Source organism: Notolepis coatsorum, assembly GCF_963971535.1.
Source record: "Notolepis coatsorum genome assembly, chromosome: 17".
Classification (NCBI taxonomy): domain Eukaryota; kingdom Metazoa; phylum Chordata; class Actinopteri; order Aulopiformes; family Paralepididae; genus Notolepis; species Notolepis coatsorum.
Window position 1 is genome coordinate 60768420 of NC_140181.1, and position 22780 is coordinate 60791199.

The 22780-nt window shown below is 45.6% G+C and overlaps 1 protein-coding gene across 1 annotated transcript in view; it reads right to left on the reverse strand.

Moving 5' to 3' along the window:
* LOC311244596 (contactin-4-like) overlaps nt 1-22780 on the reverse strand; it is a gene marked incomplete at both ends in the record, with an annotated part of 367297 nt that overhangs the window by 100172 nt on the left and 244345 nt on the right. The window contains 2 exons of the mRNA XM_084334191.1: nt 10973-11123; nt 15817-15946. Of these exons, the coding sequence (XP_084190317.1) occupies nt 10973-11123; nt 15817-15946 (281 nt within the window). The remainder of the gene's footprint in view (nt 1-10972; nt 11124-15816; nt 15947-22780) is intronic.

Consider the following 22780-nt stretch of genomic DNA (forward strand, 5'->3'; position numbering starts at 1 on the left):
GCAATTGTGCTGCCCAGTAATACCATTGGATATTTGGGCATTTCAGGCCTCCTCGGTCATATGGTAGGTAAAGTAGAGATAGACGTAATCTGGGGCGTTTATTTTGCCAAATAAAGTTGGTAAACAGTTTCTTGATTCTTGTGAACAAAGACGAGGGGGGAGGTAAAGGGATATTCTGGAATAGGTAGAGAAATTTAGGGAGTATATTCATTTTTAGAATATTAATCCTGCCGATAATTGAGATAGGTAGGGATATCCAACGCTCTATTGAAGAAGTACTAGCTTCCAGAATTGGGTCATAGTTTATCTGAGAAATCTTATTCACCTTAGGGACAATTTTTATTCCCAAATACGTGAATGTATCTGTTGAGTTGAGAGTAGAAGCACAAACAAGCCCATCCTCCCTCTCTCTTTCATTGAGTAACATTATAGATGATTTGGAGTGATTCACTTTATAGCCAGATATTTTCTCAAATGTTTCAATAAGACTTAGGAGTGCTGGGATAGATCTGTGTAGATTTTTTAGCATTAATATTACATCATCGGCGAAGAGGGCTATCCTATGTTCTATATGACCTTCTCGAATCCCATGAATATCACTGTGCATCCTCACCGCTATAGCAAATGGTTCGATCGCAAGAATGAAAAGTAAGGGCGATAAAGGGCTCCCTTGTGGGCAACTTCTACTAATTTTAAAGGGTTTAGAGACCTTGCTATTCGTCAGAACTTCTGCCGTAAGCCCTGTACAAAGCAATCTAACCCATTTGACGAATGTGTCTCCAAAGCCAAATCGTGTTAACACCTCAAACAGATAAGGCCACTCGACACGGTCGAAGGCCTTCTCTGCATCCAGTGAGAGTAAGGCAGTGTCTGTCGCCCCCTTGTGGTTATATAAAATATTGAGCACGCGTCGGACGTTATGAAAACCCTGTCTCCCTTGAATAAATCCATTCTGGTCTTCCCCCACCACCCTAGGTAGAAGGACCTCCAGTCTTCTTGCAATAATTTTACTAATAATCTTGGTATCCAAATTTTGGAGGCTTATTGGACGCATATTTTCACATTTTGTATTAGGTTTCCCTGGTTTTGGAAGTAAAGTGATTAGGGCTCCCCTCATAGATGTGGGGAGAAGACCATTCTCGAAGGATTCCTGAAACATCTCCAAGAGGGGTGATATTAATTTAGTTTGGAATTTCTTATAAATATCTATGGGGATGCCATCTGGGCCTGCTGCTTTTCCAGCCTGCATACTGCCGATTGCATCAGCAATTTCAATGCCAGTTATATTTTGATCTAAAGCCCTACTTTCCTCCTTTGAAATTTTGGGAATATCTAGGTTGTCTAAGAATTGTGTTTGCATGTCCAGGTTAGGAGAACATTCAGAGCTGTATAATTTCCCATAGAAGACTCTAAAAGCCTCATTAATCTCTGTTGGGTCCACTATAGTTCTACCGTTTGGGGCTTCAATACAATTGATGGATCTTTCAGCTTGTTGTTGTTTAATGCGCCAGGCGAGAAGTTTTCCAGGCTTTTCCCCCTGATCATAGTAGGACTGTTTGAGTCTTATTAGGTCGGCAGCGGCTTTGTTAGCTGCTAATTCATTGTACTGTGATCTAAGCAGTAGTAGTTTTGAATGAGCATCTGTAGTCGTATGTTTATTATGATACATTTCCGTTTCCATTTTTTTTTATATCCTGATCTAATTTCTCCATTTCAAGTCTTGTAGCCTTTTTCTTTGAGCTAGTGAAAGAGATTATTTGTCCCCTAATAAAAGCCTTGAAAGCCTCCCACCTCATGCCAGCAGAGGTCTGGGACTTGTTGCATTCAAAATACAGGTCAATCTGTTTCTCCAAAAAGTCTATAAATGTGTGATCCGTGAGCCATCCTGGTTGAAAACGCCATCTTGGTGGGTCATTCACTAGGTTAGTATCTTCATAGTTCAAGGATACCGCTGCGTGGTCCGAAAGAACTATGCTGCTATACTGACATTCACCTACTTTGGAGGCAAGCAGTGCTGAGACTAAAAAGTAGTCTATGCGTGAGTGTGTTTTATGAGTGCTGGAATAGCAGGAATACTCCACTGCATTTGGTTTGCCATGCCTCCAAATATCCAACAAGTTTAATTCCTTCATAAAATGATGTATTGTCTTTCTCGACTTATTGTGAGTGCCTTCTAGACCAGTTGACCTGTCCTTTGAAGGGTCCAACATACAATTAAAGTCACCAGCTATTATGTATTGTCCAGGAAGAGTTGAGGCTGTCAAAAATAAATTATCATAGAATTTAGGGTCCTCTTCATTGGGACCATAAACATGTTAACGTTTCAGACAGTAACCTACCCTGGACCATAATATATCTACCTGCAGTGTCCCTTACTACATTATGTACCTGTAATGGGACAGACTTATGAATTAGTATCATAACCCCCCTGGCATGAGTGGTGTAGGGGGCAGATAACACTTGACCCTGCCACCTTTTTGCTACTTTAGGAACATCTTCATTCAAAAGATGCGTTTCTTGTAAAAAACTATTTTTGATTTCAAATATTTTAACCTGCTCATTACCCGTTTCACCTTTGTAATTTTGTTCAAGCCCCTACAATTCCACGAAGTAAATTTCACCTTGCAGTTATCTGACATTAATTAATTAATATATATATCCCTTATGAAAAGGTACATAGACAGCCACACCCATATGAGAGAAGAACAAATAATAAAACACAGCAGGAAAAAACACCCACCCCCCACCCCCTACTAACCTAATGCCCATGCATCTCCCCTCTCCCCACATTTCACTACTGGCCAAACGAGTTTCTCTAACTTGTCTTCCTCCTAAGCTCAAACTAGCTTTAATTTTTTCTAAATACTAATCACAAATAACATATCTAGTGTTGTCTTGAACTGCGCAATGCTTGCAACTTGTAGGTCTAGTATCCATTAGGTCAGGGGCTTACTTTAAACGCCAAACACTATTATTACAAATCTGGAACACTTTTAGTACAAACCTGGAACGCGCGCACGCAGGCTGGGAGACGAAGAAAATGTAAAAAGTTAAATGTTTGTAGCCTGCCCCAGAATCTGCAATGCGTTGTAGGAAAAGTCTAAACCAGTGCTGATTTTGTCCATTGAACTAGACTCAGTCCTGTCCGAATAAGAATACAAATTAAAATCAGAGGAAAACTAAACAGTCATAGTCCAATCACGCCTCATTTCGTGGAAATGGCTATTTTTATAACGTCATTTATATATTCACTTATAAGAATACAGTAGGCTCAGTATGACTGTTACTTTCCTTTCGGAGCCTTCCAACGCCGGGACCGTCTCAATAAATCAAATGCTTCGGATAAACTTGTCCACCTCCGCCGGTGTTTGAAAGGTACGGGCTCTCTCGTTGTGAGTTACCAGCAGCCGGTCTGGAAAGATGATTCGGTGCGTGTGGATCCTATCAAACCTGCTCTCAGTACTGGATTACACTACTGTGACGACCCTTCCCCACATTGTGTTTGCTTGCTCTGCTCTGTGTCCCTGCTTCACAGGATTGGTGGGGTGAGCTGGCAGAGCAGAGCTGGGGGAGGGTCGGTGTGTCCCAGTCAGGATATAGAGGGAGGCTTCATCTGGTCTCTGGCGATCTCCCCACCTGTTTTGGTTCCTTTGTTTCAGGCACGTGCACACATAGAGGCCAAGGGGTGCTTGAGCACCTGCCTTTTTGAGCCTCATCAAAAAAGTGCCATTTTTGGAGAAAAAAAACTTTCCAACTGAAAAATTTCAGGATAGAATCAAAATATTAGGTAAAGAGAGAGAGATGCCCCATATTCCATTGCAGTTTGCACGGCCTCCTCAGCGTGCCTCTCCGCGGACCTATATATTTTATGCATAGCGTGGGTGGTGATGATGATGATGATAGAAACCGCTGTGGCGCATACAGTTGAATGCTGGTATTACACTCATTGAGGGACACGAAGAAGTCAAGTCCGATGGGATTTGGGAATCTCAAATACAAATCGGGATTGGAATAAAAAATGCATTTATATTAAACAATACAGAATATACAGCACTTCTTGGGGTCTGTAGGGTAAGCACTTATTCCCTCCCCCCTGAACATTTATGGAGATGTATGGGCCTTTTAAGTCAGTGATAAAAGTGTCTTTCAAGGATAAGTGAGCTCCTGCACTGATTATTATAGTTCAATATTCAATATTTGATCACCAAAACCCCCCAAAAAGCATAAAAAGGGGCCCCCCGCCCGAAAAGGGCCCTTAAAAATCGCGCTCGGTTAATATATACACACAAGTGTAGTGCCCTTTTCAGCCTCTGAGCACCTGCCCCTCTAAAGTCCTGTGCACGTCCCTGCTTTGTTTGTTTGGTTGCTTTCTTTGATTTTACACTTACAACATTCATGCTGCACATACACTCTCATCCACACACTGATACTCATTCATGTTGGCTGCAGTGCTAAGTAAGTATAGTTTAATAAATTATTTTGTTATTTGTGCCTCCCCTTTCTTGTTGCGAGCTTGAGCCAGCTCGTAACACATGTTTCTCAATGTAGGACTACATGTTCCTTGAGTCAATTCCAAACTTCTTTTAGATTTTGTGCTCATGGAATAACCTACAATGTACTTTGATTAATAAATGGTAAATGGCTGCATTTATATAGTGCTTTTATCCAAAGCGCTTTACAATTTGTTTGTCACATTGTACCCATTCACTCACACATTCACACACCGATGACGGAGGCAACCATACAAGGTGCCAACCTGCACATCGGGATCAATTAGGGGTTAAGTGTCTTGCTCAAGGACACTTCAACACACTGCCCGGGAGGAGCGGGAATCAAACCGGGAACCTTCGGCTTACCAGGCGACTGCTCTACCTCCTGAGCCACTGTCACCCCAGTTTAATGATTAATGATTACTTGAAAACATTGGGACATCAAAAATATATGTTTTTAAATCTTAATGTTTTTGAATGTGATTGTTTTAACTAATTATTGTTTTATGTTAATATTTTTGTTCTCATTTTAAAATATGTATTTATTTATTCTCTTTCTGCCTATTGTAATGTCTGCATCACTTTAAATGAGGGTCCATCCTCAATAGTTTCTGAGAATCTAATTAAAGATTACAAAAAAATAAAAAGTGAGATAGATTACCATCCTACCTTGTCATCACACCTAAACTACCCCCTGCACTCTTTTTACCAACACCCAGGGCCAGTGTTGATGAAATCATTAGAACCAGCCCAGTCTGCAGTTTGAACCTTTCAGCCAGATGTTGTCTGGAAATCTACAGTATCAACTTGGTATTTTGCTAGCAATATGATCTTGGTCGTGATCTTAACACATCTTGCGCCATTCACGACGTGTTTCAAGTTCATGCTAATTCTGCCAGATCACGGCGTATGACGTTATTGTGATCATATTTCATATTTTCGCCATGTTATTCATATTTCCCTCACGGAGCCTCGTCTGATGCAATGGAACACAGCACAACTCTGCAACGCTTTAATACGGCCACCTGGTGGATGATCGGCGAGTTGCCAAACCGGAAATGACCGGTTGGATATCGGTGCGTCTCCTAAATACGTCCGGCCACTCGCATATCATTGCGGGACTGTAGACACACGCCGTGGATATGGATCGCTGCCATAACTCAATAATCGACATGATTTGGGCTGTTATTATTATTATACAAACCGGAAATGGATCGACTCAATCCCCATCAAATAACTGGGATCTTTTTGCTCCAGTCTCATCGCCAAACGGTAAGAGGAGGCTGCCGTGACTTTCAGCGTGAGTGTTTATTATTATCCATGCAAACTGCTCTGATCTATATATCACCCATACCACATAAAGCATTCAACGACGATCACGGAATTATAAACGACCCCCCCTCCTCCGTTCACCCGCGCATGATCAGTCATAACGTTTAGGACCATGTACAGTTGACATTTTTTATATAGCGTGGATCGGTATCAAACGGCATTTGATAATCTATATATGCATTTATGCCTATTTATCTTACGTTCTAGGAATTATTGCAGAAAACGATAAAAACATATTTATATTCTAGACGGTATTTTCGTATGAATGTGTGAATGAAAAAGTTAAACGTTCCTACATCCTGAACGATAGATAGTCGATGTTGAATGGGCCATAGTAAGGTCAATTTAGCAATACAATTTAAAAAGTTATAGCCCGGCAAAGAAGGTGAACATCTCCATAGACTTACAGTGCTGGCAGAGAATGGTATAAGATGATCAAACTCAGTTGATCAGCTGGCAGTTAATGTGTTAATATTGGTAAAACACACACACACACACATTTCCCAAGGAGCAGTGAGTGAAGCTCTGAGGCTGTTTCCACCTTTATTAACACTTTGAGTGCCAACGACGAGATTTCTCGTTAGTTCATGCCAACCAGAGAGACGAGAGATCTCGTTTTTGATCGTTTATTTTTTTATTAATGATTTCCATTCATATTTCATCAATCTAGTCTCACGTTACCACTGGAACTCTCTCTGAGCTCCATTGGGAAAATACCGCCCCCTATCGTCTCTCCGGATGGTACTGCACCCCTTTGGATTGGATTGAATGAAACGCATGGAGAAAAAAAAGTCCTGCTTCCACATTTTACTTGTCAGACAAGTAACCCGAGATGATCGAAGTCATCGCTGACCACCAGAACAGCGGATAATGTGTGTTTCCAGTACCCAGCGTTGGATCAATAAACGCGATCGATATTTGGAATGGCGATCAGGAGTTGGAATAATCTTTTTGGAGAACATCTGATCTGAGGTAAGGAATCTATTTTACCAGTCTTGGGATAATCTGAGCTTTTTTCACAGATATATCAACGTGGGTCCTATGTGCGTGTGTGTGTGTGTGTGCTGATCAGGAAATGGATAATCGATTTTTCAGCCCGCTTCTATAGTGTGCATAAGTACACATATACTATCGATAATCTAGTGTTTATTTGAAAACTATTCATAAATAGGCAGAAAAATTACAACGTTTTTTGTGTATTCCAGTATATTCCAGTAAAGGGCGATTATCACAGAATCTTCAGACATTTTCTGGAACTTTCATAAAACAAGCGTTTTTCAAAATGGTATAAAACGGAAATGAACCGATTAAAAAACAATCCGTTTGTTGACTGCAAACAAGTCATTGATAAGCGACGGCCATATTATACACATAGCCATAATTTAAGATATAGTTTATGCGTTCGCAAATATGAGAGCTCTATCATTGAAGTGGGTGGTGGCACGCAACGGGGTTCCGGGGCACCGGACCCGTGGCACTCAAAGTGTTAAAGGAACACACTAACATTATGGAAAATGTGCGAGTCAGACAAGAAGATACCAATTTCCTCTCTGTGCATTCGGTAAGCTAGCCTACTGTACATGTAGCTTAGCACAAATTAATGAAAGTGGATATGGACCAATAGGTTACATTTACGTTTTATACCATTTTGAAAAACGCTCGTTTTTTGAAACTTCCAGAAAAAAAATATTCTGCAGGAATCCCCTACTGTTGGTCCGAGAGGCCGGAGACTGTCACATGCTTTCCTCCGACGCATGTGCAGCCAGCCTGGCCGCGCAGATTCTCACTGGGAGAGTGTAACGTGTGGGAGGCCGCACTACCTCTCTCCAGATCCTACCCTCGCTGAGCAGGCACCGCGACCGAACTGTAGGGGTCGCTGTCCACAACGCCCAGGACCCACCGCCAGCTTTCCCCACCCCCTAATACTGCCAATTGTATTAGTGTGAAAGGCCAGCCAAGCTGGTGACAACGCCGGGAGCTGGATTCGAACACGCAAACCCAGCGTCTCCAGCGTTGGTGACGAACGCAATCTCCGCTACGCCACCTGACCGCCCGTTTCTGATTATTTGATTGTCAGTAACGGCATTCATATTGAACACTAAAAACGCTTATCAGCCCGATCGGTATAAAATCATTGCAGGATCAAGCTAAAACCGGAGACGTTTGGCCATTACACAGGCCAAGATACAAGGTTACAAAGGGTGCTCAATACCGCCGTCTAGTGGGATGCGGCCGGTATTGCACTTTGGCAACCTCAGACTCATTCCCTATGGTAACACAGAGGTCCGTGGATGAATAATGAATAAAAATATCGAATAAAGGAATAAACTACCAAAACCCGTCTTGGTCTTGGCGCCCAACACATGGCGAGTTAACCCGGGATATCTCGGGTCTGGCGCCGAATTTGTTAAAATGCGCTCTTTGGGGCTCTTTTCCACTCCCTGCTCCGCTTGCTCTCTACTCTGCTTGTGACTCATTTCAAAAGTAATATTACTTAACCGTTACACGCTCCTTCCTTTCTTACCTTCAAAAGTCAACACAATATTACAATACAATACAATACAGTACAATAGAGGCCTGTAAATGATCACGTCAGGGTAACCACAGTAGAATACTGTACCACATGGGGATGCGCAAGCTGTCGCAAGCACAGAACTGCATTGAGCTTGATCATTGTTTTCAATGGAGGATGTCCTGTAATCCAGCGAGGCACAGAGCGCAACACAATGTGTTTTGAAAGCAGCTCTTTCCTGCAGCATAAGAACTGTGATAACGAGTACAGGCTTCATCAAAGGCACAGCTGGCTCAAATTGATGAGCAATAACTATTTTTTTTCAAACAACGCGCCATGCTGTTGTAGACTAGCCGGTATGAAATTTTAGGTCAGTAATTTTTCCACAATGCAACGCTCCTCTGGAAGTCCAAAATGATGAAACGACACTGACCATTTATTCCGGCCAATTCTACCAGCCAAAAGGAGAGGCGTCAGGCCTGTTTCATCATTTTATAGTTCGAGAGCCCCTACTTTTCACATTGGATTTTCTTACTATGTGCACTTCATAGTATTATAGTTAATACGGTAATGTGCATGACAGTGACTTAACCTGTGGCAGGTCGCCTGACGACCATACGCTGAGTAGACATTCTAGGCAGTGGACATGTATGTGGGTGGCGTGCTAAGCCATAAGCCATGCTAGCTAGCAAATAAATAACACAGTGAACTTGTCCGTTTGAATGGACATTCCGTGATTTATCACATGCACCTAATAGCCTTGAGTACACTGTGGATAGATTACAGATCGATGATAGACTTATCATCTTTTGTCTTGACAAAATCTAAGTAATGGAGTAACACATTTTAATTAATGGGTAACTGTAATATTAGTACTGAAATTGGAATAGTAATTAATTACACTACTACACTACTCCTTACTGAGGGGAAAGTAATCTAAATGCCGTACCCCCCCCCCCCCCCCCCCCCCCCCCCCCCCCCCAGGGACTTTTTTCTTTTTGCAGCTGATTAACATTTTCCCTCTCTCCCTCCTTCCTCCTTCCTCTCCAACTCCCATCCGTTACACAGAGGTGTTGCATTATTCCGTAATTAACCTGATTTAAAATAAAACAAGGTGGCGTCGAGAGAAGTTTCCCCACAGTGTTGCTGCTACCGCTAGCTAACACAGGAGAGGAGGATGAGGGAGAGTGTCAGACCCCTGACTCATCCCTCATTCCATTTCTTCTCTTTTTTTTGGTGGGGGGGTGGGGGGGGGGGGGGGGGGGGGGGTCATCCTCCTGCTCTTCCTAGTCTGAACGGTCCCCTCTCTGGATCGCCGCCTGCATTGTGCTCCTAACAACCTGCGGGCCTCACACACCACTAATGAGCTGATGGATCAGCGCATCGATCCATGTGCCACGGACTAGGAATGGCCAATTACCTTAAGTAAACAGTGGAGAAAACCAGCCTAGAGAGCAAGATGGAGAATGCGCGCGTGCGTGCGCGCGCGCGTGTGTGTGTGTGTGTGTGTGTGTGCGTGTGTGTGTGTGTGTGTGTGTGTGTGTGGGTGGGGGTGGGGGGTTGTGGGTTGAAGGGAGGGGTATGAAGATAGCTAGGGATCAGTGTTGTTGTGCAGACTTTGTACTCAAATTGTACTGTCTTTGTCACTCTGGTTTCCGTTCCTCGTGGTGCATCTCTATGAATATCAACTAAGGGGCGATGAAATAACAAGGCAAGAGAAAGAGCTGGCTGTAAGTGAAGCACTGAAGCTAAAACTGTTTCTATCTTTTGTTGTTTTGTTTTGTTTGTTTGTTCTGTATTACGCTCCGACATGTCCCCCTTCGCTGCACTACACAGGAAAACGCCAACATGTCAAAATCATTATATACACAATGGTGATCTTGATTTAGTGGTCCTTGTAGGTGGATTTCATATGCCTTTTATACAGCACAGTAATGGTCCTTTTGGTGGTGATATACATTGATATATGACCAGCTCATATTACCAGCCCTACTGAGCACACCTGCCCTACTTGAGCAACATCCACATGGTTCCCACTGCATTCACACCTGGGAGCTTCCCAGTATAACCACAGCCTCCCACTACATTCACAACGGGGACCTTCCCAGTATAACCACAGCCTCCCACTACATTCACAACGGGGACCTTCCCAGTATAACCATAGCCTCCCACTACATTCTCACCTGGGAGCTTCCCAGTAACCACAGCCTCCCACTACATTCACAACGGGGACCTTCACAGTATAACCATAGCCTCCCACAACATTCACACCTGGGACCTTCCCAGTATAACCACAGCCTCCCACTACATTCACAACGGGGACCTTCCCAGTATAACCATAGCCTCCCACAACATTCTCACCTGGGAGCTTCCCAGTATAACCACAGCCTGGAGAAGTTGGGGGGAGTGTCAGTGCCTTGCTCAAGAGCAACTCAACAGGAAAACAACACTCGTTCAGTTCCCTCTCATCACCAAGATATTTCCCCCTACCGATCAGGAGATTTGAAGGCAGAGGTTTTTGCATCACAAGCTTGCTTCTCTCTGACCTCTAGATGACATTTGCCCCCAGTTACACATGGCTCTACACAGCTAAACTAAGCAGAGGTCTATATAACCGCATATCTGTCCACCACCGTACCTGTGGCTCTCTCGCAGCGCCTCCTTCCCCTTCCTCCAGGAGATCATGCCGCGAGGGGACATCTTGGGCCTGCATTCGATCAGCACGTCGCCGCCCTGCCGGGCCAGAGTCTGGGGCTTCAGCTGGTTCTGGGAGAAATCTGGAGCGACGGCTAAGAGAGAGGAAACAAGAATAGAACAGTGTGTTTACAAGGAGAGAGGGAGAGAGAGAGACAGGGAGAGATAGGGGGAGAGAGAGAGAGAGAGAGAGAGAGAGAGAGAGAGAGAGAGAGAGAGAGAGAGAGAGAGGGGGGTGAGAGAGAGAGGGGGGTATTGTGAAGGGAAAGAGAGGGTAGGGGGAGATGCAACAGAGGAGAATCCTAAAAACATGTAGGTCACTGCATCCATTAGGTAGGTCAGTCCACACACACCCTGGCGTGGCCATGGTTAAACATACACACACACACACACACACACACACACACACACACACACACACACACACACACACACACACACACACACACACACACACACACACACACACACACACACACACACACACACACACACACACACACACACACACACACACACACACAGTCCATTTAAAGGGGGGAGAAGGGTGGGGGGGGGGGGGCTGAGCAGTTTTCCTTGATGCATCAAGCATTCAGCCACAGGGCTCCCAAACAGAAAGACAAGATGTAAAACGCGGCGCTCCTTTAGGCCTTAATTACTGAGGCGCCGTCGTCTGGGAGCTGTTTTGTATGCAGACCGACTCAGCAGAATGCTCTTCAAAGCCGACACACAGCCGCGCGCTGTGCCAGTGACAGGGTTGCACACCTGCAGATGCGTGCGTGCACGCACACACACACACAACAGCATGGCACCTTGCAATTATTTCCTGACACGCAGTGTGCTAGAGGTGGTGGGGGTGGGCTGGGGGCGCCGCAATGAAATGTCACCTACTCCACTAATCCCCACAGGACAGCAGATATTGCCGTTAAATCCCTACAGCCCTGGGTACCTTCCCAAGCTGCCGGGGACAGTGAAGTCCTGTGTTATTGGCCCACCAGAAGAGAAGAGCAACAAAACAACCTGACCGGATGACGGCGCTGAGGTGCACGTCGTGTTTTGTTGTAATAAACTCTGCGGTTATAAAATGTGCGGTTTTGTTTTAAAGTGTTCTTCGATCATAAGGAGGCAAGAGGCCAGTGATGTTCGTAACCAAAACAGGGGGAACCAGAGACATCTGCCAAGGCTCAACAACCCCTACTGTCACATTCAACATTCTACTGGGTAGCTGACAGTCTCAACAGGCCAATTGCACTGTCATAATTATATTACACTGTCGTACGACAAACATATTTATACATTTTGGTTCAAATCGGACAAAACCTTACTGTTTACTTGGAAGCTGGGTAGTCATATAGTTTGGTTTATAAAAACTATTATATGTATTTAAATAATACCATGTTGTATCATCGGTAGGATAACCATGAGGTTAACTTCATAGGCTTCCGCTCTATAATAAGAAAAACACATTTGTGAAGTTTGGTGCAAATTGGACAAGTGTTCACAAGTAACACATCACTTCCTGTTACCATGTGTTTATCTGAAATGTAATTGGATCTGGCGGTCACATGGTTTGTCTATCAATCAAAAAAAAATTATGATGTTGGTCCCTAGATGAATCAGGTAAACAGCCCAGGAGGAATAGGGATTTTTTTCTAAATGGAAGAAAATCCAATATGGATTATTGTACACGAGGACCTGCATCTCAGAATTGTTGTGATGTATGGCGGTCAGGAGATACGCTTATCTAGAAAAGTTGATGGTGGTACTAGAGGAAAGGTGTTGTACACAAGGCAGACAGACAAACAGAGGCAAAAACAATCGCATTGGGGGCGGCTAAGTGGCGCAGTGGGCAAGGCGCTCGCCACTAACGCAGGAGATGCTGGGTTCGAGCCCAGCTCTCTGCGTTGCTTCCGGCTTGGCTGGTCGTTCACACTAATACAATTGGCAGTATTAGAGGGTGGGAAAGCCGGTGGGTGGGGATCGGATGTTGTGGACAGCGACTCCTACAGGTCGGTTGGTGCGCCTGTACAGCAGAATCAGGAAGCAACGGGGGCAGCGTGAGCCTCCCACGCGTTACTCCTCGCCACTGAGAGATTGCGCTGTACAGGTGAAAAGATGCGACGGCTGCCTCCTCGTGTACCGGAGGGGACAGGTGATGCAAGGCTTCGTCCACATTGCAGCCGACCAGTGGGAGGCATGGTCTAACAACGTTCGAGACAGGGGAGGGGAGAATTGGATAATACGAAATTGGGATGGGAGAAAAATAGAAAATGGGGAGAAAAAGTTGATAAAAAAAAAAAAAATCGCATTGGCAAAGGTTAAATGACTTGGATGTAATACCTTAGAAATAAGAAAAAAATATCAAAATAAAAAGAAATAACAACTAATCTTGTGTGTCCAGTATTACCAAAACCACAAACTACGCTCCAATAGACCTTCATTAATTGAAAACAAGACAGTGGTTCAACCTGACTGGGTCTTAATCAGAACTCCCATCTCAGAAACCTGATGAAGACCCAGTCAGGTTGAACCGTGGTCTTGTTTTTAGATGTGAAGCAGTAGTGCATCTCGTAGGTCGACCATGTCACTAACTCAGTCATTCTTTATTCTGTAATTCACTAACCGTGCCCCTAGTGGTGGCTCACAGGTTGTGTATGATCAGTTCAGATACAAATCGGCTTGATGACAGCAAATATGGCTATACTTGAATGAATGAATGAAAACTTTATTTAACAGATTGCAGAATGGGTACAATACAGTACGGCTCAATACATACAATTGTTAAGGGGATGCAGACCTGAGAAAGACGTTTGTCTTGTTTCCATCAGGGTCCCCCATTTTCAATTCATATAGACATTTATGACATACACAACATACATGACATTTATGGCATAGGGACATATAGGTATTTAGTACTGATACATTTGTGACATAACGGTATTCAAATATACAGTACTGTTACCCCTAGATCCTGACAGAGTATATACATATGATGGGGAGGGGACTGTACATTAGGAGGGGGTGGGTGGGTGGGAGGGAAATATACATACGGCGGGGAGGGAATATATACATGCGGTGGTGAGGAGACTGTCTATTAGGAGGTGGTGGCCCGGTTTACATCAGGGTCCCCCATTTAGGAGGCATAGGCTTGTGTTTATTTTACACTTCTGTAGTGAGCAAGTTTGTTTTGAATCAAATAGGCATGTGAACGATTTCAATTATAGAAAGGCATTTACTGCTATGGAATATTTTAAGAACATGTGATTGGGATTTTCTTACATTATAATTTCTATGGAGGCATAGGCTATACGTTGGTTTATTTTACATTTTACAGTCATAGGATGGGTGAATACCGGGTAGGTCAGGTGAACTATGTTGTCCGCAGGCAGAAATAAAACTGGTCTTTATATCCCGACAAATGCTCTTGTCACTCACAGACAGTCGGTATAGTAGCCGCGCGCGTCGCGTCTCATTCCTTTCAAGTTGGGAGCTCGCGCTGGGATTGGGATTCGCATCTGGAATCCGCCTCGCGCCGCCGCCACGCCTACCACCACCAACCAACTGCCCAATTTCCTCCACAAACCTGCGGCCAGGGAGCGACAACACTCCGCTGCCCCTATTGATTGATTGATTGATTGATTGATTGATTGATTGAAAACTTTATTAACAGATTGCAGAATGGGTACAATACAGTACAGCTCAATACACACAATTGTTAAGGGGATGCAGACCAGAGAAAGACTTTCGTCTTGTTTACATCAGGGTCCCCCATTTTCAATTCATCAGGACATATATGACATACATGACACCCTAACCTAACTTCCATGTGCAATCCTTCGTTCAACTTCAGAGCCGGGCTCCCAGAACAAACCATCTCAACACCATGGTATGACAACATTTTACTGACACTGTGTGACAGTTAGCTATAATTTAATATTAGTTTAACTGATTCTTTAAGTTTCATCTCACGCTGTATTGACTAGCCAGAATAACTCATCGCCACATTGTAACTCCAAATGGCACTGTCTCTGTTGCTCCAGGTGGGCAGCTTGGACACACTTAGTTACAACAGCATGGCACTGGATGTGCAGAAGTTTGGTGTTTACTCTCACAGTTCTCTATTGCCTATTAACACAGGGGGGCACAGGCACAGTATAGCTGCATGAGTTGCACTTGCTGTCTTCTCAAATGGGTGAAATTCGTATTATAGTTACATATATTCATGATTGCGTTGGTGATGTACTCTTGTGTTTATAGCTTGAGTATCTATAGGCATATAGTTTGCTTTGCCCACTTAGTGAGAGGGAGAAGAGAAGAGAGAAGTGGCTCGCTCACTGGCCCATAGATAATGTGTGTGTGTGTGCGTGTGCGTGTGCGTGTGTGTGTGTGTGTGTGCGTGTGTGTGTGTGTGTGTGTGTGTGTGCGTGCACGTGCGTGCGTGCGTGCGTACGATGTGCTGGCAGAGCCGTGTTGTGTTTATAGGTTCAGATTGCTACCGGCTATATGGTGATGATGTGAGAGGAGAGAAAGGGCTGCCCTGAGATTTATTTTATTCGAATTTAGTGTATATATTCTACTACATCCTGCACAATTGTACAGCCCACATCCGGGGTTAGGGTGGGTCAAATGCAGATAATGAATTTCCCCAAGGGGATTAAGATGACTTAAAAACGTAACTTAACTTAACTGCAGTATGTGTCCTAGGTAATCAATAAAGGTGTATTGGAGCATAGCGTGTGGGTTCCACGACTTCCTCTATGACTAACGATGCTATACTCCAGGCTTTACCTATGACTCGGAGCTCGGTGTTGGTGAAGACTCTGCCGTGCTTGTTCTCTGCCACACACTGGTACATGCCGATGTCTGCCAGCTTCAGGCTGCTGATGGTCAGCACCCCGTTGTTCACCTGGACTCTGTCCTGGAAAACACACATATACACTGATGGTCAGCACCCCGTTGTTCACCTGGACTATGTCCTGGAAAACACACATATACACTGATGGTCAGCACCCCGTTGTTCACCTGGACTCTGTCCTGGGAAACACACATATACACTGATGGTCAGCACCCCGTTGTTCACCTGGACTCTGTCCTGGAAAACACACTGCTTTTCACTGAACAGTAGAGACAACACAGAGAACAATGGGTCTCATTCACCAACAGACTTTCTCCTCTCACATCATCACCAAATAGCCAGTAGCAATCTGAACCTATAAACACAACACGTGACATTCCTCATTGTGGGCATCCCAGCCGGGATCGTTTTGGCCACGCATTGGTGAATCCGGGTGTAATGGTCGGCGAGTTTGTCTTAGGCGGTTCCAAGATGGTTGCCCTAAGAGAAATCTTTTGGCAATGTTGGTGAATGAGACCCATTGTTCTCCCTCCGTTAGAGAAATATAATGTGCTTCTAGATATCCCCCCAAAAAGATGATAAAATGGCCTGTTTTAGCCTTGTATCGGCCTGATACAAATACTGGTATATCTTTGCACCCCTTATGGCGATATACACAAGATAAAAGAAAAAATGGGCATGTATACACAGAAGCCCTCGTCTCTAGAACACAATACACGTTGCGGTTGGCCATGACTGGCATCTCAGCAGGGCCATCTCCCCTGCGTCTCTGTTGCATGGTTTCCTGTTCATGCTTGGTGCATTTTCAGGGAAAGACTAAAGGATGGCGGCTGGCCCGCGTCTATATTTATCCCAGCCGAAGAGTGCGTCGCGTTTCTCTGATTGGCCATGACGCCCATGTGACCGCGGCAGCGCGAGAGAGCGGCAGTGCGGAAATAGGCTGCATCCTCCACGTCAAGAAAGACAGACAGGCATTCTCTGTGACAAACCCTAACCTTAACCAACTCCGAAATAATGCCTAACCTTAACCCTAACCTTAACCAACTCCGAAAGAATGCCTAACCTTAACCCTAACCTTAACTTAACCCTAACCTTAACCAACTCCGAAATAATGCCTAACCTTAACCCTAACCTTAACTTAACCCTAACCTTAACCAACTCCGAAAGAATGCCTAAACTTAACCAGCGGAAGAATGCACGTTTATAGCGAGAGATGATAAACGTAAAAAAAAAAATTTAAGTGATTCGAACTTGTGACCAACCGCACCGCAGGCTCCAGAGCACGGCGGCGTACCAGTTGAGCTAAGCGTCGATGGAAAAACACCGGGGATTACGGCTACATAATGCCGCAAGCTCTGCCGCTCCGCTCTGCGGCTGCCGCGCTACCGCGGGGCGTGTCGCAGCCAATCAGGGAAAACGCGGAAGCACTCGGCAGCACTCTTCGGCTGGGATTAAAGAATAGGCGGCTGGCCCACTTTCGGGATTACGTGGGGACACTCTTCTTCGTGTTTGGCTTCAGGGCCCATAAGGCAAAAGCTTCTAGGAAGAGGAATCTAAAATTGTAGGTAAGATACAGTCACATGACCAAATTTAATTAGCCCTTTGATTCTAAGTCCTCTTTCACACCTGTACTGTTTATTTGGGATTAGTAGAGTCAATCTACTGTGTCCTGGGAGGTAGAGCAGTCGTCTAATCGTTCCCGGTTCGATTCCTGCTCCTCCCGGGCAGTGTGTCGAAGTGTCCTTGAGCAAGACACTTAACCCCTAACTGCCCCCGATGAGCAGGTACCTTGCATGGTTGCCTCCACCGTTGGTGTGTGAATGTGTGAGTGAATGGGTCAAATGTGAAGAGCTTTGGATAAAAGCACTATAAATGCACCATTTACCATTTAATTTGTATTTACTACCTTGGTTTGTTTTCCGTTGTGTGAAGTGAGAGGACTGCTCACTTGATCCAATATGTGGTCTTGTTTATCATGACTTATTAGTACTTATTCAGTAAGGTGAAACAAAAGGGAACACAATCAAAAACTATACAACAAAGTAACAACTTCTGCCAGTACAGTGTGGGAGAGGTACTTTTTGAACGGGCGGATAACTTTTTCACCTATTGTGGATGTTTCATTTCTTCACCGCAGATTGTCCAATTAGCCTACTGTAGTGCCCTTGCGATTGTCAAACACAGTAGGTGATAATGCGTTAGAAGGCTAACTTTGAGGCTTGGTAATTAGGGCTATGTGGACATATTAAGTACTACTTTGTCAACTGTGTTACTTCTGATGAATGGCCTGATCTAATTCAAGCTTTAGCCACACTTTTCTTTCTCCTCGGGGGGTTGATAATTGAAACACTGCTAATTTTCTGAGGTCTTAATAGGCCCGTGGTGAATAGATGTAAACCCATCCTCCGCTTGCTTAACATAGCACTGAAACCTCATCAAAAGTCTCGGTGGAATTAATCAAGAATACGGCTTGACTCGTCTCTGCCCTCTGCACTCCCTTTCATAGTGGTACACTACGATGTGTGAAAGCAAAAGTGGCTTGTTGTAAGGATTATTTCAAAGAAAATAATTGAGCCTAGAAGGCAGACGTGTATAACTCTTCCGCCACTTCTACTCCTTCAGACCTTTTATGAGGGTTGGCACTGCTTTCTACGCCCCTTTTTATGGTTGTGTCCATTTAAGTGCATGCTGCCCTCATTGCTACTCGCCCTTGATCCCTCCCCCATTGAGTGCAGCCAGTCCTTTGACAGAGAGCAGTCCGGAGGGTCCCAACCGCCCATTCCGTCTGTTGTCTGAAAGCATTACGGCGCTGTGCACTTGAAAAGACGAGGGCCGTCCCTTAACATCAGTGACCAACCCTGCTGAGGCTCTTCAAATAGAGGCCCCAGTCATCATGCCATTTGGGCAATGGGCTGACCCAGCGCCAGAGCCAGGGCCAGAGGGGGCCCTGGGCGTGGATACATGCATCACTTTCCAAGTGGCACAAACTACACGTTTCTTTTTGGCTGGATGCATGCAGAGTGAGTGAGTGAGTGAGTGAGTGAGTGAGTGAGTGAGTGAGTGAGTGAGTGAGTGAGTGAGTGAGTGAGTGAGTGAGTGAGTGAGTGAGTGAGTGAGTGAGAGAGAGTTAGAGAAATAGGGAGAGATAGAGAGATAGAGATAGAGAGAGAGAGCGAGAGAGAGAGAGAGAGAGAGAGAGAGAGAGAGAGAGAGAGAGAGAGAGAGAGAGAGAGAGAGAGAGAGAGAGAGAGAGAGAGAGAGAGAGAGAGAGAGAGAGAGAGAGAGAGAGAGAGAGACACACACAAACTACAAGTGCCTGGGTTCCTGTTTTTGGGCTGGATGCATGCAGAGAGAGAAAGAGGGAGAGAGATAGTGATAGAGAGAAAGAAGGATAGAGATAGAGAGAGAGAAAGAGAGAGAGAGTCAAGTCAAGTCAAGTCAAGAGTTTTAATTGTCATGGCATACAAGTATACAATGAAATGCGGGTGGTCTTGCCCGCAACGATGTGCAATACGGTGGTACAACATATAATAGAATCCAATAAAAAAAAAAAAACATTGTGCAATAAACAGGTAACAGGTAACATGGTGTGACATCTTGGTATCTGTACGTAGTTATTTACATAGCATATAGGACATGCTAGGTAGCTTTGGTAGTGCAATACACTGTTCCTGTTATACTAATTTAAAATGGCCTTTCCTTTTGGCCATGTGGTGTGCGTGTGTGCGGCATGAGTGTGTGCCCGCTCATGTTAAAGTGGCTGCTAGTGTGTGAGCGTGCACAGCGTGCGTGTCGTGTGTGTGCTCATGTGTGCTTATGTGTGGATAGTTCAGTGTTCTGTGGTACTCAATGTTCATTGTTCAGGACTCTGATGGCCTGGGGGAAGAAGCTAAGCCTAAGCCTCTCTGTCCTAGTAGCTGGGGTTCGCAGGCGTCTGCCTGACCTCAGCAGCTGAAACAGGCTGTTATTGGGGTGGTGGGGGTCTTTCATTATTCTGCAGGCTCTGGATTTGCACCTCTTGTTGTATAGAACCTGCAGGGGAGGTAGTGCAATACCCGTGGTACGCTCGGCTGAGCGCACCACTCTCTGTAGGGCCTTCTTGTCCTGTGCCGTGCTGTTTCCATACCAGGCAGTGATGTTTCTGGTCAAGATGCTCTCTACAGTTCCTGAGTAGAAGGACTGGAGTATCTTCCCCAATACTCTGAACTTCCTTAACTGTCTCAGGTGGTAGAGGCGCTGTTTCGCCTTCTTTACTACTGTGTCTATGTGTGTTGACCATGTCAGATCCTCTGAGATGTGGACCCCCAGGTACTTAAAGCTGCTCACCCTGTCCACGGTAGCCCCGTTAATCATCAGTGGTGTGTGCGTCTCCTGCTGTCCTCTCCTATAATCCACGATCAGCTCCTTGGTTTTACCAATGTTCAGGAGCAGGCTGTTGTCCTGGCACCAGCGTTCCAGTACCTCAACCTCCTCCCGGTAGGCCTTCTCGTCGTTGTCCGAGATCAGCCCCACCACCACCGTGTCGTCTGCGAACTTCACTATGGAGTTGGAGCTGAACTTGGCCACACAATCGTGTGTGTAGAGTGAGTACAGCAGGGGGCTCAGAACACAGCCCTGGGGGGACCCGATGCTTAGGGTGATGGTGTTGGAGGTCTGACCCCCCACCCTGACCGCCTGGGGTCTTTCGCTCAGGAAGTCCAGTACCCAGGCGCTCAGGGCGGAGCTCAGACCTAGCTCGATCAGCTTGTCCACCAGTCTGGTGAGGACTATGGTGTTGAACGCTGAGCTGTAGTCAATGAACAACAGTCTCACATAGCCCCCCTTCTGGCGGTCAAGGTGAGAGAGGGTGCTGTGCAGTACCTGGGAGACCGCGTCGTCAGTGGACCTGTTTGTCCTGTATGCAAATTGCATAGGGTCCATATCACTGGGGAGGGAGGCACAAATGTGGTCCTTGACCAGCCTCTCGAAACATTTCATGACCACAGAGGTGAGTGCCACCGGTCTGTAGTCATTTGGACATGTTGGGGAGGGTTTCTTCGGTACTGGTAGACATCTTGAAGAGAGAGAGAGAGAGAGAGAGAGAGAGAGAGAGAGAGAGAGAGACTATGATGGATGATAGATGGTTCTTTAGTAGTGCTCTGGCCCCAGAGGGATGGAAGAGAGCGGCGCTGCACCCTGAGCCGTATCTCTCTCAGTGCAGGGAGACACACAGCGGCCTACGTCTGCTTTATGGCCATCATTAATTAAAAGCTCGACTCTCCTCCTGATTTCAGCACTATTTCAAAGATGAGAGTCGAAAGAGACAACGCTCGCACCTCCTCCGCTTATGTGCCGGCGACTCTGACACTGATAGGCCGCAGCTCCGCCGAGAAAGTCACGGCAGCCGTCTGCCTTTGGAGGTCGTCTGTAAGGGAACCCTCCAGATACACACTCATGTACAGTATTTGTCAAAGGGGGACTTGGCCTCGCAGTGAAAAAATACAAGTGTGAGTGGGTCCTTGTTTCACCGGGGTGACATTTTGAAGTGACAGCCCCACTCGACGCCATTTACTTCACTTTTGCATGGACCCAAAAAAAGGAGGAAGAGAGAAACTGGGAGAGAGAGAGAGAGAGAGAGAGAGACGAGAGTATGAGAGAGAGAGAGAGAGAGAGAGAGAGAGAGAGAGAGAGAGAGAGAGAGAGAGAGAGAGAGAGAGAGAGAGAGGAAGGGATGGGGGAGAGAGGGAGAGAGGAGGGCTGGACTGATCCATTCTAATGAGGAATAACAAATGGCACCCTTCGCCCTCCTCTCCTTCTCCTTCTCTCACTACATGGCTGACCTTTGGGTTTGGAAATTGATTTACTGTTGCCGCTGTTGACGGTGGCATTTTGAAAATGGTAACACCCCGCCTCATTAATATAGCCACGTGCACAGAGAATATGTGCCAAATCTCTAGAGACGTACAACCTGCATCAGCTAGAAAGAAAAAAAACGTAGTGGGCTCCCTGGTGGAGCACCTTGCGTCTAACTGCTGCCCTGAACCTTAAATTAGTTCTCGTTCTCTGGAACCTTTTACTGGCCAGCCCTGTTTTTCTTTTTCAGCATCGTCTAAAGACCTGCAGTCGTTTTGGAGCCATGCCTCCACTTATCGGAGGCCAAACAATTCAAAAGCCTAATCAAACAAGACACCACCTTATCCAGCCAGTTACCAGGCACTGCCTATCCAGTCATCCTACACTGCCATCTAGTGGACATCACATTACGACCCAGCCGCCTGAATACTTTCGACAACAAATGTTTGTTTCCGCGTCTCTGATTGGCCCGTGCGTTTCTGGTCATGTGACATGTGCGCCAATCGTGGGACCGCAAGTTTCTACACTGGTTAAGCTTAGGCGCTCTTTCGAAGTTGGTTAAGGTTAGAGTTTGTTTTAGAGCATGGCGATAGAACGCCTGCCCTTCTTTCGACGGTTAAGCTTAGGCACTCTTTCGAAGTTGGTTAAGCTTAGAGTTTGTCTTAGAGCATGGTGATAGAACGCCAGGTAGTTTGCAGGCTGTTAGACCCGGAAATAGGCGCAGAACTTGCTGTCCCACGATTGGCGCACATGTCACATGACCTGGCCAATCAGAGCGCAAAACTCGAACGTGGAAACAAACATTTGTTGTCGAAAGTATTCACGCGACCCAGCCGGGTAGCACACGATGTTCAGCAGCACGGTGGTGTAGTGGTTAACACTGTTGCCTCACAGCAAGAAGTGAGTGCCAGGTTCCCAGGTGGGGTATCTCCCGGGCCTTTCTGTGTGGAGTTTGCATGTTCTCCCCGAGCTTGCAAGGGTGCCCTCCCCCCAAAAAGAGATAAACCCACTGGAAAAACATGCATAACACACTTGTCTGCTCCCGGCTGCCCTTGGGGGGAAGGG